This window comes from Podarcis melisellensis, assembly GCF_964234715.1.
Source record: "Podarcis melisellensis genome assembly, chromosome: 14".
Taxonomy (NCBI): Eukaryota; Metazoa; Chordata; class Lepidosauria; order Squamata; family Lacertidae; genus Podarcis; species Podarcis melisellensis.
The window spans coordinates 8962040-8980320 of record NC_138546.1 but is presented as its reverse complement, the minus strand read 5'-3'; the positions used below and the strand labels follow the sequence as shown (position 1 = coordinate 8980320).

The following is an 18281-nucleotide window of genomic DNA, read 5'->3' as shown; positions in this document are numbered from 1 at the left end:
AAATTAAATTTATTATTATTATTATTATTATTATTATTATTATTATTATTATTATTATTATTATTATACCAGATGAGCTATTGGCCTGACTTGCGAGGTTCTTATGTTGGCACAACATCTCCCTAAACACCGATTCTGATCGCAGCAAAACAAGCTGCCTGAGGCAAAGTTTTCTTTTCTTTCCTTCCCGTTGTCAAAGCACAACTCGTTCGCCATGATCCTGAGGCGGAAGTTGGGTACAGGCCAATAACAAATGGCAAGGGCAAAGGCTAATGAAGAAGCGCCATTGAGAGCAATGGCTGCCAAGCAGAAACCTTCCCAGAATGCAATGCAAAATAGCCAGGAGGTGGCATTGTTAGATAGGAAAGACAGGAGTAGCTGCCTTTTGGGGTGAAGTTTCTGCTTCCTCTTCTCAGTTACCTTTCCGACTGCCAGGCCTCCGACCACAGAGAAAATCACACCACAGACTTTAACCACCAGCGTCTACAAAGAAAGGAGATTATTTTTTATTATTATTATTATTATTATTATTATTATTATTATTATTATTTAAAAGTTCCCATTCTGGGCTGAACTCTGGGCTCCTATGCTCAGTTCCCTCAGCCGCAAAGCGCTGAGCTGACGCAAGAGAGGTAAAGGTAAAGGTACCCCTGACCGTACGGGCCAGTCGTGTCTGACTCTAGGGTTGTGCGCTCATCTCACTTAAGAGGCAGGGAGCCAGCACTGTCCGAAGACACTTCTGGGTCACGTGGCCAGCGTGACAAAACTGCAGCTGGCGAGCCAGCACCAGCGCAGCACACGGAAACGCTGTTTACCTTCCCGCTATAAAGCGGTACCTATTTATCTACTTGCACTTTGTGCTTTTGAACTGCTAGGTGGGCAGGAGCTGGGACCGAAAGACGGGAGCTCACCCCGCCGCGGGGATTCGAACCGCCGACCATACGATTGGCAAGCCATAGGCACTGCGGTTTTACCCACAGCGCCACCCGCGTCCCAAGACGCAAGAGAGGAGTCCATGTTTAACCTTCAAAGATCTCGCCAGAAAAGAAATAGGCATCGAACCAAAACACGGACTCTCGTTCTAAAGGAAGTGAGGCGAGAGAACTACTCCGATCTTTGTCACCAAAGACAAGTGAACTAGTTCGCTGATCCTTATTTCCCTCACAGAGCTACAATTGCCAGAGCTCCCTGGCAAGAGGGACTGACTCTAAAACCGCTCGGGAACTGTAGTTCGGTGAGGGAGAAAAGGGCTCTCCTAGCAACTCTCGGCACTCTTAACAAGACACACTTCCCAGAATCCTTTGGGGGAAGCCATAGTTGTTTAAAGCAGAATGATTCTGGCTTCAAATGCATAGTGTGTCCTAGGTGAAAAGCAGCAGATCCCATAACGGAGGCAGACACGTCTAGCAACATATTTGGATGTGTGGCAAAGAAATGGGCAATTTTCAGGTCCAGTTTTTTACACACACACACACACACACACACACACACAAAATGTTCTCACTAAGGAAGCGGAGGGGCAACTTTCCCTCATAAAAGTCTCGGGTGGATCAGGAGAAAGGAGGGACACTCTGAAAATTGCCAGGCATAACCTGTCCTCCCTCTCTCACCTTCAGCCGGACCACGTGGGGGATCTTAACGCCATTGAGGTAGCACTTGATCTGAGGTATTCCACTACCAGCTGCCACAGGCTACAAGAAAAGCAACAACAGAGAAAATAAGTTTGCTTGGGTGTATTTCTGTCATTTGAACAGCTCCGAGACTGGGCAGTCGCTACATATTGCCCTCCACATGCAAATTGTAAGAGGCAGTGTGGGTTCATAGATTGGATGCCGAACTAGGACCTGGGAGACCGGGGTTCGAATCCTCCCCTCAGCTGCAAAGATCCCTGGGTGACCTTGGGCTAGTCACCGCCTCTTGCAGTATTAGCTGCCTCACAAGGTGGTTGTGAGAGTTAAAATGGGGTGTGTAAAGCGCGTATGGCTCCTTGGACGAAAGGTGAGGCAGAAACGGGATCATGAAACTCATTGGGAGCATCACCCTTTGCCAAGGCGCGAATTGCAAAATGGCGGCGTAGGCGAGAGACCCGGGCGGAGGCCTTACCTCAATAAAAGCAACGATAACGGACCCGACCATCACAATGCTCGCGTTCAGAGTGGCCCAGAGCAGCAGAGAGAAGGACAAGCCGCCTGTCTTGGTGAATTTGTCAATATCTGAGGAAAGCAGGTTAAAAGGGGAAAACAATATCTGGCCATGGATTTGGGGAGAGGGCAGAATGTGTGTAAAATAGGCATGGGCGATATATCGATATACAGTGGTACCTCAGGTTACAGACGCTTCAGGTTACACTCTGCTAACCCAGAAATAGTGCTTCAAGTTATGAACTTCACTTCAGGATAAGAACAGAAATCGTGCTTCGGCAGCGCGGCGGCAGCGAGAGGCCCCATTAGCTAAAGTGGTGCTTCAGGTTAAGAACAGTTTCAGGTTAAGAACGGACCTCCGGAACAAATTAAGTACTTAACCCGAGGTACCACTGTATTGTCCAGGACCGGTATAAGGAGCAGATTGCGATGTTGATTTCACTCAGCGGTTTATCGGTGATGAAACCGTTGCGTTCCTGAGTCCCTCTGCCAGCAGCGCAGCTTCATCCAGGAGGTGCTGCTAGCAAGGGGATTTTGGACGCACGGCGGTTTCACCAGCGATATATTGCTGAGTGAAATATGTATCCCGGTCTGCTCCTCATACGGAACAGAGGGAGAAACAAGCTGCATCAGTTTCTCCCTCCTATTTGGGGACTTCCCTGGCTTTTTTCTGGCCCACGTAGGACCAGTCTGGATAGTTGGCCTTGGTGAAGATTTGCCGTTTTCATCCCCCAAAAAGTTTTTGATTTGAGTTTCCACTGAAATGAGGCTGCATTTTAATGTTGTAGTTAATCTTGTTTTTAAGTTGCATTTTAATCAATTACCGTATTTTTCGCCCTATAGGATGCATTGGCCCATAGGACGCACCTCGTTTTTTTTGGGGGGGGAATGAATAAAAAATATTTATTTCCTGACCCCAGCCCCCAGAACAGGCTGCCGCCCTCAAGGCTTGCAAGCCCACGGGAACTCCCCCCAGGAGCGCAAGGCTTGTGGACACCTGCGCAAAACACGGGACGCCCTCCGAATATTTGAATATTTATTCAAAGTTTAAAGTTACAAAGTTCTTTTTCTGTTATTGTTGTATTCTTTTTCCCGTGCTTCAGGCTGCAGGCTGCTGTCCGCAAGCCTTGGGAGCCCAGCGGGAAGTTGCGCTGGGCTCCCAAGGCTTGCGGATAGCTTCCTGAAGCCTGGAGAGTGAGAGGGGTCAGTGCGCACCGACGCCTCTCGCTCTCCAGGTTTCAGTGAAACCTGCATTCGCCCCATAGGACGCACACACATTTCCCCTTCATTTTTGGAGGGGTAAAAGTGCGTCCTATAGGGCGAAAAATACAGTAATACCTGGTGTTAGCTGCCCTGAGCCCAGTCTTGGCTGGGGAGGGCAGGGTATAAATAAAATTTATTATTATTATTAATAATAAGCCCCCATTTTATTACACTTAGGAGGGGAACACCACTTCTAAGACAGTGCCTGCTATGATATTTACATGCCCTATTTAAAAGCCCAGGGAGGGCAAGTTTAATTTATTACGATGATGACAATGATGATGATTATCATCATCATCTTCAAACTGCTCGGCTGATGGGTGCCCAATTGCTGCTCCCTTCTGCCAAGTGTTTAACGAAGCCCCCAGTCTGGCACTGGCTTGCCCAAGCCAGCAGTGGGGTGGGGGCTCTGTGAAACTGTCCCCCCGCCCCCATCTGAGCGACCCCAATCACTCAGCAAGGGTGGGTGGGAGGCTTCTTCTATGCCCCAGCTGCACGAAGCCTGATGCTGCTGTGGTGTCAGATCGCTCAGATTGGGGGCTGGAAGAAGTCCCCCCCCCCATCCCATCAGATCGGGTGGGGAAGACTTCTTCTATGCCACACCTGAGCGAACCCCAATGCTGCTGAGGTTTCAAGGCTCACTCAGCTGGAGTGGGGGGGGGGAACCCTCCTGCCCCCAGCTGAGCAGCGGCCAAGACCAACTACATTGGCCCTAGCCTGCGAGGCGCTGAGGTGAAAGGGCCCCAAACGAGAGCAGCGTCCCTTTCACACTGTGTCTAGCCCAGGCTTCCTCAAACTTGGCCCTCCAGATGTTTTGAATCTACAATTCCCATCATCCCTGACCACGGGTCTTGCTAGCTAGGGATCATGGGAGTTGTAAGCCAAAAAAACATCTGGAGGGCCGAGTTTGAGGAAGCCTGGTCTAGCCGGCTGGGGCCAATGCAGCTTGTTACAACATCGTGGTATATCTCCAAACCGCGACGTCTGGCTGTCTTTGGTGAAAAATGCTGAAAAATCTAATGTCGCCCAACCCTGGTGTAAAACAAGGCAGGCCTCAGTTTGATACAGTACAGTCATGTTAGTACGGGAATATGTTTTATACCTTTTCACCTACGTCCACCTGGTACACTGCAGATATTCTGAACTCCAGCTCCCATCAGCCCCATGCTGGCCATCCAAGCTATTCTGCCCCCATCAGGGATGGCGGACGACACCATTCTGTCCAATTCCACTGGCTTTCATTCGCAGCACATGGCGAAGGAGCCCTCCTGTCCTTCGCCTGCAGACCGCAAAACGCCTCGTGCCAGCCCTGCACCAGGGGCGTAGGAAGGGGGGCAGACCGCCCTGGGTGCCCTGAGGGGGGTGACATTCGGCGCACTGCCTGCCTGTGACTCCCAAGCCTGCCCCAAGCTGTCGGGGTAAAGGGGGCAGAGCTGTGCCACTTTGCCGGCAGCATAACCACCTTCCCCCTTTGTTCTGACAGCTCGGGGAAGGCTTGGGTGGGTGGGCGGTGCACCGTTGGTGTCCACCATGGGGGGCTCGCTCCACCCCCATGAACGGCTCCCTCTGCCCCCGGCTGCACGCGCCACTCCAGGACCTGAGCGACTATCCCGTGCCTGGGAGGGCACCCTCTGTCCCATGCCTCCCTCAGGAGCATGCCCACCGTGGGCAGCGTGGACATATGTTCCGCGACAGCCCTGCACAGTATCCTGCACTCAAAGGATACTGCCCTTCACCACTTTGTATTTCAGCCCAGCAATGTATTCCACCACAATGTCGATGAAGCAAGCAACAAGGCCAGTGAGGATCCCGATCATGGCGCAGATGACCCACCGCCGAATCTCCACCGTCCGGAACGCCTGCGTTCGAAGAAGTCGCAATCAGAGGGGTCTGCCTTATTATGCTGCTTCTTATTGACACGGTTCAATTTAAGAGCGGCCTAATATAAACCACCTCTCTATCTGGGGCATAATATTCGACTTTCATCTTAGGAAAGGCTATGGAAAACAGATTTGAAATTTTTGGTTGGTGCTGTGCGTTGGAAAGAAAATTATATGAAAATGATAAATACCATTGGTGTTCGACTCCCACTAAGCTAGCAAATATCTGCTGGAAATGTAAAGAAAAAGGCGGCACCTTTTATCATATGTGGTGGTCTCATAAGGTAATAAAAAGCGTTCTGGGAAATGATATATAACGAACTGAAAAAAATGCTTAAAATAACTTTTATAAAAGTTATTATGTAGCTGGATGATGGCTTCCATTACTGACATTTTCTGTGGATTTTTGCATGGTTTTTATTGCAATGTATTGCTGTTTCTTCCTGATTTTACGTGATGCTTTAAAAAGCTTTGTAAGTCACTTAGAGACTCTCTGTGTAGCAAGCAACTAATAAGCTGACTAAATAATACTGGGCTGTGTCAAACATGAGTCATAAGGAGTAGAAATCAAGGGATATTACATTATTTTCAGTGTGTCTACTCTGAGTAGAATGCAGTTGGATATCGCACAGCAACAACAGATTAGGTTCCGCTGTATTTTTAAAATGTGGAATTTCGGACGTGGGGAGGGAGGCGTACACATAACCAGATCTGAGATTTTGCAGGAGGAACCCCACAGCAATCCTTCGGCCCTGGAGATGGACTGACCGTATGTTTGATCCTCTTCTCTTCATCCAAGAACAGCTGGTTCTCACAGTTGTCATAGTCCAAGCTCTTAACCAGCAAAAAAAGAGAGAGAAGGGAAGTGAAAAAACAGAAACAGGAAGCCAGGGGAATGCAGCCTGCTCGGGAAAGGCTCACTTTGCCTCAAAACTTACTAAAAGTTTCCAAGATTGCATCATCCCACCAATGCCCTCATGCAGCCTTGTATTCAAGTGGTAGTCGCCTGATCGCCATAGGCGAACAGGAATTCCATGGAGGGCGAATCAGTAGAGGAAGGACAGAATGTTCTTTACCTCCCTTGCGCCCTGCACTGAGAAGAATTGAAGCCTCTTCCTCCTTGTCCAGCACAGAAAAACAACCAAATGCTACAGCTTTTTATTAGTTTAACCCAGGGGTCAGCAAACCTTTTCAGCAGGGGGCCAGTCCACTGTCCCTCAGACCTTGTTGGGGGCCGGACTATATTTTTTTTTGGGGGGGGGGGGAATGAAGAAATTCCTATACCCCACAAATATCCCAGAGATGCATTTTAAATAAAAGAACACATTCTACTCATGTAAAAACACCAGGCAGGCCCCACAAATAACCCAGGGATGAATTTTAAATAAAAGCACACATTCTACTCATGTAAAAACATGCTGATTCCTAGACCGTCCACGGGACAGATTTAGAAGGTGACTGGGCCGGATTCGGTCCCCGGGCCTTAGTTTGCCTACCCATGGTTTAACCAGTTGAATTATTAGTTAACAAGATTCGTATACATCCCAGAGGGTTACAGGCTCCACATCTCTGTGCAAAATAAGCAAACAAGAAGGAGCAGACCTCTCCATAACTTTTGAGGGTTTATTGTTTACAAAATCTGCTGGATAGCTCTCCCGGGTGGTGGGTAGATCTCCCGGGTTATAACCAACGTCCCTACCATCGCACGCCAGTTCCTTTCCAGTTGGAACCTTAAGCTAGGTGCCCACCTCGTACTTGAGAGAGAGGACTTTCTCGCTGTGAGGGATCTCGTTAGGGTGCGCCCGAGGCGGATCCATTTCCTGCAAGACACAATCGTCACGATTCTTAACTGGGTTCATTTTATTTTTTTATTTCACGAAATCAACATGCCACCTGATCGTAGGAAACCTCAAAGCGGCTAGCAAAAATAATAAGAGCAGTGAGATCACTCATAAAAGCAATTAAAACATTCAAAAAACGGAAACCAGCAACAGACCTCAAAACACCTGTGTTTTAAATACCTGGCTAGGCCTGAAGTTTCAGGGCTGAGGTGCAGCCTTCTCAAACTTGGTGAGCTCCAGATGTTCTGGAGCCTGCGGAAGATGGGAACCGTAATCCAGAACATCTGAAGGACACCAGGGTGGGGTGGGGGTTTTCTTATCAGCCCCCAACTTGGAAGGACAAGCTCAGGGCCGGGGGCCAAATTTGGCCCTCCAGGCCTCTCCATGTGAACCTTGGTGTGAGAGAAGAGAAACTATCTTAGTGCATAAATAGGAAAAATTGCATGCGCTGCCCCGCCTATTTTTGCTTCTGGCCCCGCCCACCAGCGGCATGCGGTCCTCGGGAAGTTGTCCAGGAAGGATTGTGGCCCTCGGGCTCAACAAAAAGTTTCTCCTTTCTCTAGAGCAGGGGTCAGCAAACTTTTTCAGCAGGGGGCCGGCCCACTGTCCCTCAGACCTTGTAGGGGGCCGGACTATATTTTGAAGAAGAAGAAAAAGAACGAATTCCTATGCCCCACAAATAACACAGAGATGCATTTTAAATAAAAGGACACATTCTACTCATGTAAAAACACGCTGATTCCTGGACCGTCCGCAGGCTGGATTTAGAAAGCGATTGGGCTGGATCCAGCCCCCGGGCCTTAGTTTGCCTACCCATGCTCTAGAGCAGCGGTTCTCAACCTGTGGGTCCCCAGATGTTGTTGGACTACAACTCCCATCGTCCCTGAGCTCTGGCCTTGCTAGCTAGGGGTGATGGGAGTTGTAGTTCAACAACATCTGGGGACCCACAGGTTGAGAGATGCTGCTCTAGAGGGTGCCCGAAATGTCCCCTCTGAGTGCTACCCAGCGGCCTCTTGGCTCCCCCTCTGCAATGCTCACTTACTGGTTCATGTTCGTCGTCGAGGTCCACGTAGCTCATGCGCCCGAGTCGCAAAGATGAGGAGGACGGAGTGAGCTGAGGGGGCAAAAAAAGAACAGGCATGTCAGTGAGCCAGTCAGAGGAATCAGCTACCAGGCCAAAGGTAAAGCCTCGTCCCTAGATGAAAAGGCAAGTTATTTTCATGGTCCTGTCCTTCCACAGTTGGTTACCAAACCCTTGCCATTTGGATTGCTGTGTTTGTAAATGGCTGGGTTAGCTGCGTATGTGCATAGGAAGGCAACATGAATACAGTGGTACCTCGGGTTACAGACGCTTCAGGTTACAGACTCCGCTAACCCAGAAATAGTGCTTCAGGTTAAGAACTTTGCTTCAGGATGAGAACAGAAATTGTGCTCCGGCGGCGCAGCAGCAGCAGGAGGCCAACGTTAGCTAAAGTGGTGCTTCAGGTTAAGAACAGTTTCAGGTTAAGAACCGACCTCCGGAACGAATTAAGTACTTAACCTGAGGTACCACTGTATTTAAAATAAATGTTACTGCAATTAATTTTATTTCTCACACACCGTTCCCCCAAGAGGAAGGTCACAAAAGTTTTAAAAATCATTATTAAAAAGAATCTAAAACAAACTGCAAGGACAAGAAAATTGTTGATAGGTTTATTATCTTTTTCGTAAACCACTCTGAGGTTTTTGTTTACAGTTAAGTGGTGTATAAATTGTATTAAATAAATAAAATAAATATGAAGATGGTTGGTCATGTGAATATATGTTTGTGTATGTACATACATACATACATACATACGTGCGTGTGTACAGTGGTACCTCGGGTTAAGTACTTAATTCGTTCCGGAGGTCCATACTTAACCTGAAACTGTTCTTAACCTGAAGCACCACTTTAGCTAATGGGGCCTCCTGCTGCTGCCGCACTGCGGGAGCCCGATTTCTGTTCTCATCCTGAAGCAAAGTTCTTAACCTGAAGCACTATTTCTGGGTTAGCGGAGTCTGTAACCTGAAGCGTATGTAACCCGAAGTACCACTGTATTCAGTTAAACATCTGGCTAGTTCAGATGACAACCTTGAGCTAGGGTAAGAACACTGAGAACTTAAAGAATAAAAGTCACTTTATCCAGGGGCAGTCCACATATGTATATTGGCCTATTCCAGCCTCTTTTTCTTTTTTTCTTTTTTAAATGAATATTTATTAGCATTTTCAAAAAAGAACAACACATATAACAACAAAGACAAAAATAAACAAAAAGAAAAAATACAAAAATCCAAAACTTAAAAATAAAAACAATTAAAAACATCTGAAAGTTCAAATACTTATTTTCTTTTAACTTGTTTCTCAGACCTCCTCACACCTCCCCTTCTTGTATTCCAATTTAAATTATTGGCTCAGCAAATCCTTAATTTACTTCTCCATTTTAACTTAATTTAATTTATTCTAACATATTATTATTTTATTTTTCTTCTTTCTTCTATTTCCTCAATTTATATTTACAAACCTTATTTTCATTTAACTTAGCCATTTAGAAAAAGATCAATTTTAACTTAACCAAATTTACACATCAATATTTATACCTCATTATTTTTTCTTAAACATTTTAAACATTTTTCCAGCCTCTTTTTCTTAATGGTGACTGCTTCTGCTCAGAAAAAGCATTTTGGTTCCAGAAATGCATTCTGATTGTACAGACAAAATAAACTGATAGAATTCTACAGGATGTGCTGCTAGTGTGTGAAAACAGTCCAGATCCAATGATCCCAAGGCATGCATCTCTAGATTACAGAGATGTCAGGTGCCATACTGGTTCCCGGGCACCTTCACTTGGTCGCAAGTGGCCAATAGCTAGGTGCAAAATGCTCCTGGTGCCCGGCTAATTTTGAACACTGATCTTCATCCCCTCCCCCGATCTGTGGCTTCTATCCAGTGGCTAGACCCCTTGAAATTAACAGACATGACTAATTTATTCTATCCATTCCAACGGATCTACTCAGAGTAGGACTTCGTCAGATGCACTGCTTTGTGCTGTTGTCCTTGTATATATTATTAACTGTGTGTCAACCTGGATGTTATGAAACTCAAGGGAGGGGCACTGAAATAATTTTAGAAGGAAAAAAAAAACAGAAGGAGAAAACAAAACATGTAATGCTGAAGGAATTTAAGACATCATAATTCAGATAATCCTTATGCAACGAAAACAAAGCCCACGGAAGTCTTTTTGTCAACCGCTTTGAGGTTTTATTACAATCAAGCAGTATATAATTTTTAAGAAACAAAATGAAAAAGCAACGATCTATGTCAACTGGAAAGGAGTCGACAGCAGCAAGTCACAGCTTGCTAGTCTGAAAGGCAAGAACTTGAATGAGAGGCGCTGAATTTCCAGTTCTTGGTCATGGGTCACTCAGTTCACTGCTAGCTTAAAAAGGGGGTTAAATAAATTTTAAAATGCTGGCTGATTACTGCTGGACAGAAGAGTTGCTCCTCACAGCATCAGAGCACTTGGGAAACAAAGAATTCAAGGGAGCACAAACCATCACAATTCCTAGCATCTGTTTATATAGAAACACAGAGAGACAGCATTTCACCTTTCCAAGTCAAACGCGACATCCTAAAATGGATGGACTTGGCTCCCAGTTCCCTAGAGAACTTCCTGAGCAGCCGGGATGAAACTCAAACAATAGCAAAGCTTTGGGGCAGAGGGACACATCTGGAACAAGACAATCTCCTGGTCTTGGAGCTGTACGATTGGGGTGGGGGGCAGAGGCCCCAAAGCTCAATTTGGGATGCAGAGATGTAGAAACATAATCCTCATATTTAGGCCATGCGAGAGTCTGTTCCGGGAGCGATCCCTCCTCAATTCTTAATTTATTAATTGGGCTGGCAAACTGCCAAACGAGCAAAATGACGTGCAAACTGTTCACAATCAAGGAGATCTAAGGCAGTGTTCTTCATCCAAGATCTCAGAGGTAGAATTGCTTAGGGGAAAGAGGCAATTCCTATGCAGCAGGAATAATACTAACATATGTACGTGCTGTTTTTTTTCTTGCCAGAGTCTTCCAAAAGCAGCTTACAACAATTTTGTTGTTGTAAATACTCCCCTCCCCCCCCAAAAAAAAGATTTGCAGAGATTAAAAACGGTCTCAGAAGGCCAAAAAAACAACACATTTATTGTGGGAAATTTCCTCTTTCGAGGTAAGGCACGTGAAGTCTGACTGCCGGCATGTGACATTCCGAAACATAATGCAACACTTTGACTTGGTTAAGAAGGGAATGTATTTTAGCTAGGGGGTTAAATCACAGCGTTTCATATATTTAACCACACCGCTGCCAGCTTGACCTCATGAGACTCCAAAAGAACCGAGACAACTGCTTTGCACTCATAGCAAGACTGGGAACGATCAAATCAATTGTTGAGTGTAAAGTCTCCGTGTTTATAATGTCAACACTCAGGGGAAGTTGGGAGCTGCTCCTTCAAAACTCTGAATGGGTTGAAACAAGAGGGTGGTTATTACAACTTGCAGAGACACAACTCACTAGCTGGGAGCCCGAAATGGGGAAATGCCCGACTTTTGCAAAACTGTCCATCAGCTAATTGCTAGGGCTTTGGGCACTTTGAGACCAGAACTATTCATTTCCCAACACCCAGCTAATGACTGGTGCTGAGAAAAAGTCACTAACTATCAGTGTTAGAAACTGACATATGAAAACTAGGAGCTAAACGGCACCTTAAACCTAGGTTACAGGCGCAACAACAGAATGTCAAGGCGCACTTTTATAATAACAAGAATACAAAATGAATGAACTGCAGCTAAAAAATTATGTTTATTTTTCACATGGTCTGGTCCTTCCTTCCCCTGCTCACCCCCCTAATATTCTTAAGAGGGTCTCTTCTCCGGTCTTCAGAGAGTAGCTAGAAGGGGAGAGGCAGAAAAAGGTCCTCCTTTCCTTTCACTCTGCAGTTTTAATCTGAAATCTTAGGAGCAGTATTGCGTCCAGAGCTCCCTGGGTCAACCTAATGTAGCTCACAGCATAGCTGTAGTTAGGGGGGACAGGGGAGAGCTGCTCCCCAATCAAGTAAATAAATACTTAACTCAAATAGAAACTGTAGAAAGATTTTGACAGATTTTTCTGAGCAATCAAGTAATTTGAAACCACTGCTGTGGAGACATTTCATTCTGAATCTGCTAGACAGAACCAGGAGTAGGGTGATTTGGGTGTCCTGCCCCAACCCCAAACATAAATCCTGGCTACACCGATGGCTCACAGGGTTGTATAAATGAGGAGGTGGGGAAAGTAAAGCATGTCGTCTTGAGCTACTTGTTAAATGCAATAAACAAACGAACACAAGAAGCTGGCATAATTGTGGCCAGACCAATGGCCCGTCCAGTTTCAGACAAGTGATGGTCACTGCCTTAACTTTAACGTAACGGTCTAGTCTTCATGCTTCGGATTAATGGTCTAAATTAAATAAGCACATAGGTTGTTGTTTTATACTGAATCTGATCAGGGGTCTGCCTATTTGCACCAACTGGAACTCTGGGTTTTTCGACAGGCAAAACCCAGCCCTACCTGGATGCCAGACGTTGAACGTGAGACCTTCTGCATGCAAAGCAGATGCTCTAACCACTGAGCTTAGAGCCCCTTCCCTATAGATCAGCAAGCAGTACACTTATAACTCACCTCTGAAACCACCTGGGGAATCTGTTACTGGGGAAACGTCAGGAACCAGACTCACCAGCCCCCGATGCACCTGAATGTGGAGGCTGCAGACGCCGCTCAAATTCATAACCTGCAAAGTGGCCACCCGTTTCCCCTGACGTGTGAGGGGGAAGCACTTTGCACATGCTCAGAGCACGCTTTATACTTGCTTTTACTTATTTGTGTATTCAAAACGTTTCTATGCTGCCCCCTCACCCAGGATGAAAAGGCACCCAGTCCTAGCTGTGCCATGGAACTGAGAATGCACCCTGGGTCTATGCAAAGGTGACAACGAAGCCACAAAAGAGCAGGTGACACGGGCAGCCCCTTTGCTCATGTCATAGGATTTTACGGTTGGACGGGACCCCAAGGGTCATCTAGTCCAACCCGCTGCAATGCAGGAATAAAGCAGACAGACTCCATCCGCTCCCCACCCCTCAGCAGTGTTCAGGTCCAGCTGGATCAGGCCAGAGGCGCCTTTCAACCAAGCATCCTGCCTCTAGTAGGGGCAGCGGCCAGTCACACACACACACACCCCTGGTCAGTCCAGAGGCAGCCACAGAGGGGGGTGACTGCCTTAAGAAGCGGCTCCTGGGCTCACCAGCTGATGAAATAACTCCAAGGCCTGGAGGCGAGCCTTTCAATTCTTCATTCCGGAAAGGCACTCTGGACATGCTCAGGAACACCGCCCCCCTCCCACCCCCACCAATCGAGCCCTTGGGGAGGTCGACTCCAGCCATCGTCTCACATCTGTCCGGCAGATGAGCGGAGTTTTACAACCATAACGTCCCGGGGCAGCAGTAAAGGAGACTTCGCCTGCTGCTGGAGGCTCCCCGGCTCGGCGCTCACCTGGCGGGGCGGGGCGGCGGCCCCTCCGCCCGTGCCGTTGAGCAGCGGCGTGGCCTCGCCCTGGCCCTCCGGCTCGCCCTCCCGGCCGGACCACGACACCATCTTGGCCACGTTCGCCATCGCCCGTCCGGCCCGCGGAGACAGGAGGCCGGGGATGCCCCGCGCAGAAACCACGAGCCAGCGGTCATGTGACCCGTCCCCGCAGCCGGCGGAGGGGCACGTGACTCGCCTCCAAAGCCCCGCCCCGACTCCCCTTCCCGCGGCATCATGGGAGTTGTAGTCCTCAGGATTCCCCCCAACCCATGCACTTTTTGTGTGCTTTCATTCCTGGGCAGTATTAGTATAGGCTTTATTTTCACTTTTAGCGCTTATCATTTTAATAACGTTTTAATCTGACCAGTCTTTGATCATGTTTATTTTTTTTGCTTTTATCCTGAGCATGTGCAGAGTGCGGGAATCGTTGCAGCAGTTCCTGAGCCCCTGCGTCTTTTCTCTCTGTTTTTGGTACGAAAATAAATAAAAGCACCCTGTGAGAGACATTGACTCCCAACAAAAAAAATTATGGCAGTTTGTTTCATTGTTTTTAATGCTGTGAACTGCCCTCGGATCTTCGGAGGAAAGGAGGCATACAAAGTTAATAAATAAATAGCGGACTCTCCAAGTGTCCCTATTTTCCAGGGACATCCCTGATTTATAGAAGTCTTCCCGGTTTCTGATTTGATGCCGGAATGTCCCACTTTTCCTTAGGATGTCCCTATTTTCATTGGAGAAATGTTGGAGGGTATGGAGTTATCCAACCCCCAAGCTGTTTGAAGGCATTCTTGTATAGGGAAGGTTTTTATGTTTTTTATGTTTTTATATATGTTGGAAGCTGCCCAGAGTGGCTGGGGCAACCTAGGAAGAGGTGTGGGGTATAAATAGTAAAATTATCATTATGGAATAGGACATCCCTATTTTCACTGGAGAAATGTTGGAGGATATGAAATAGATAATTTCAATGTGGAAAACCAGCCAGGTGACAACTTTGCACGATTTATTCCTGAATTATGTCTGATCCCATTATAGATGTGATTAGTTGTGGCTGATACATTGACAACCTTCGCCAAACGGATGCCCCAAACATCTGGAGGGCACCAGGTTGCCAAAATCTGTCTCATAGGAGCACCCAAAATAACCCCTGCTTGGAGCATCTGAAACTTTGATATATTTGGGAGGGTTTTGTGAGATTCTGGGTGACTCCCGCTCCAGCCAGCCACGGTTAAGCGCCAGAGCATTTTATTTTACAAATCATAAATGAATTAGGCAGCGCTCAAAAGGCACACATAGGTTTTAAAGCACATTCAAAGCACATTCCCACCTCCCTCAATGAATTCTGGGCACTATAGTTTACCCCTCAGTGAAAACTCCTGGCAGCCCTCCACAAATTACAGTGCCCAGAATTCTTTGAGGTAAATAATGTGCTTCGAATGTGCTTTAAATGTATAGTATGCATGCACCCACAATCTGAGAGTCTTCACTGTTGCTCGCAAGATCTGCCAGCCATTTTCCTGTCCCGCTGCTGCGGAGGGATGGGTCAATCTATGGGTTTCAATCCATTTCTTATTTCTGCCCCCCCATCTCAAATTTAGTTCTCCACATTTGCAATTACTATTTTTCAAAGTCCTCGTGTGCAGATTTCTCCCAACTCTTCTCACCCGAGGCTAAGACATTTTTGTATGCACTTTTTACTAATCGCATATCTTTGCAAAGCCGTTTGCCATAATAAAACACACTTTTGCATGTTATTTTCGCTAATTTAGGCATGCTTTATCCTAGTCTTATGTGTTTTCTGTACTTTACTTTGTGTTTGAGTTCGCGTACTGCTTTGGAAAGTATGAATTATGTAGATTTGAATGTGAACTGAATCAATTCCCACCACCAACCACCTTGTTCCTGTTCAGAAGCGAGAGGCCTCCCTGCTCCCCAGCAACTCCTTTGCACTGGGCCATCTGTCTGGGAAAAACCTGGTGAGGGTGGAAAGTCCAGTGACTGGACATGAGCCAGCAGGACGGATGATCCTGACTCACCAAGACACCAACCTGACCTCCCTGCCTCTCGCTTCCATTTTTTTCCTTCCAATCACTTGCTTTCTGCAGACCTTGCCCCGTTCTCAAAGGCAAGGGAAAGAGCACAAGAAGCGGCTTTGGAAACAAGGCTATGGAAGGAACCTCTGCTTCTCCTGATGTAGTCGTACTCCAGCTCCCATCAGCCTTAGCCAACACAGCCATTGGTTGGGGTTGATGGGAGTTGTAGTCCAGCAACATCTGGAGAGTAAGAGGTTCCCCACTCCTGACCCAACTGCATGGATCTGTCTTGACATCTGTTAATTCATATTTACAGTGGGACCTTGGGTTAAGAACTTAATTCGTTCCGGAGGTCCGTTCTTAACCTGAAACTGTTCTTAACCACTTTAGCTAATGAGGCCTCCTGCTTCCGCTGCGCCACCGCCACACAATTTCTGTTCTTATCCCGAAGCAAAGTTCTTAACCCGAGGTACTATTTCTGGGTTAGTGGAGTCTGTAACCTGAAGCGTCTGTAACCTGAAGCGTCTGTAACCCGAGGTACCACTGTACTTAGAAAATGGATGGGAAACCTGTGTCTCACTGTGGAGGCACATCAGAGCTTTCATGGCTAGTAGCCATCAACAGCCTTATTTTCCATGAATTTACCTAATTCCTTTTGAAAGCCATCTAGGTTGGTGGCCCTCATTGCCTGCTGCAGGAGTGAGTTCCATAAAAACATAGAATTGTAGAGTTGGAAGGTACCCCACGGGATCATCTAGTCCAACCCCCAGCAATGTAGGAATCTTTCTCCCCAGTGTGGGGCTCAAACCCACGACCCTGAGATTAAGAGTCCCACACTCTGCAAAGATGCCCTTCCTTTTATCCGTTCCGAATCTTGCAACGTCTGGCTTCATTGGACACCCCTTGAGTATTATGAGAGATGGCCTTTGGTTTGGACTCAGTCTGGCCCTTATGTTTCCCTCCCCTTATGATCTTGATTTATCGGCTACTTTTAAAATGAGGCTGCATTTTAAATTGCATTTTAACCTGTATTTTAAATTGGTTCCCCCCTACCCCCCTTATGTTTTTACTGTGATTTTATTGGTGTTAGCCGCCCTGAGCCTGGCTCTGGCCGGGGAGGGTGGGGTATAAGTAAAAATCTATTTTTATTTTTATTTTTATTTTTATTTTTATTTTTATTTTTATTTTTATTATTATTATTATTATTATTATTATTATTATTATTATTTTGTACACCTCTGTCATGTCCCCTCTTCAACACCTTTTCTCCAAACTAAAAAGTCCCAAACGCTGCAAATTTTCTCCATATGGAAAACTCTTCATTCCTACTCTGCTTTTCGAATTCTACAGCATCCTTCTTGAGGTGAGGAGACCAGCACGGTACACGGTATTCCAAACGCAGCTAGATAAAAACTGACAGATAGAAGCCAGAGCAACAATAATAAGAGGAGAATATAGTGGGTCTCTCCAATATGTATTTCACTTTATACAACACAGCAAAATTAAACATGGCTTGGGGCTGTGGAAGCAGAGAGCAGCGGGGCTGGAACCGGACAAGAGAAGTACAAAATGGATGGGAAACCTGGGAGAAGATTATAATTATCCAGCTGGAGGGAGCTCATTGCAATATTTCTTTCAGGATTATCTTTGCCAGTTATGAAGTCCTAACTTTCCAGTAGACATGGCAGGACTTTACATTAAATTTGCAGCGGATGCTTCTGTTTAGTCGTCCTCTCCAGTACAGATGTGTTTGGAGCAATAAGCAAGAATGTTATCTATTTTTAAAAGGAATGGGGATGAATGCTGGAAGGAAGAGTCAAATTACATGTGATGGGCAGTTCCATGATTTTATTTTTAATGAAAAGCAGTCAATGGGAGGCTGAAATAGGGAGAGGAGACCTGGTGTCTGGAGGGTTGGCTTAACCCTTTTATTTACAGTACTTACTATCTCCTCCCTGCTCAAACCTGCCTCACCCCAGCTGCTTTTCTGCTCATAAGGGGAGAGAGAGACGGATCCTGTATATTTACCCCTGCAGCAAAAGGGGAGAGGGGGGAATTTGGAGGCGGGAGGCGGGTTAAGTAGGCACTTGCTGCACAAGTCCTCTGTTTCCAACTTGGCCTGCTTTTTTCACAGCTGCTTTTCATTTAACAATATTACTTTTTAAACCCCTAACTGTATCAGGAAGGAAATTCCATGCACTGCACACCATGTGTTGTTGTTTAGTCGTTTAGACGTGTCCAACTCATCGTGACCCCATGGACCAGAGCACGCCTGGCACTCCTGTCTTCCACTGCCTCCCGCAGTTTGGTCAAACTCATGCTGGTAGCTTTGCGAACACTATCCAACCATCTCATCCTCTGTCGTCCCCTTCTCCTTGTGCCCTCCATCTTTCCCAACATCAGGGTCTTTTCCAGGGAGTCTTCTCTTCTCATAAGGTGGCCAAAGTATTGGAGCCTCAGCTTCAGGATCTGTCCTTCCAGTGAGCACTCAGGGCTGATTTCCTTCA

At 46.6% G+C, this 18281-nt stretch overlaps 1 protein-coding gene across 1 annotated transcript in view; it reads right to left on the bottom strand.

Annotated features, from left to right (window-relative positions):
* CLCN7 (chloride voltage-gated channel 7) overlaps positions 1 to 13893 on the bottom strand; it is a 35701-nt gene extending 21808 nt beyond the window's left edge. The window contains exons 1-8 of the mRNA XM_081889196.1: positions 13712 to 13893; positions 8168 to 8239; positions 7033 to 7104; positions 6053 to 6118; positions 5131 to 5263; positions 2104 to 2213; positions 1611 to 1691; positions 421 to 483 (exon numbers count right to left, since the gene is read on the bottom strand). Coding sequence (XP_081745322.1) covers positions 421 to 483; positions 1611 to 1691; positions 2104 to 2213; positions 5131 to 5263; positions 6053 to 6118; positions 7033 to 7104; positions 8168 to 8239; positions 13712 to 13831 — 717 coding nt within the window. The 5' untranslated portion in view covers positions 13832 to 13893. The remainder of the gene's footprint in view (positions 1 to 420; positions 484 to 1610; positions 1692 to 2103; positions 2214 to 5130; positions 5264 to 6052; positions 6119 to 7032; positions 7105 to 8167; positions 8240 to 13711) is intronic.
* Positions 13894 to 18281: the final 4388 nt, after the last annotated feature.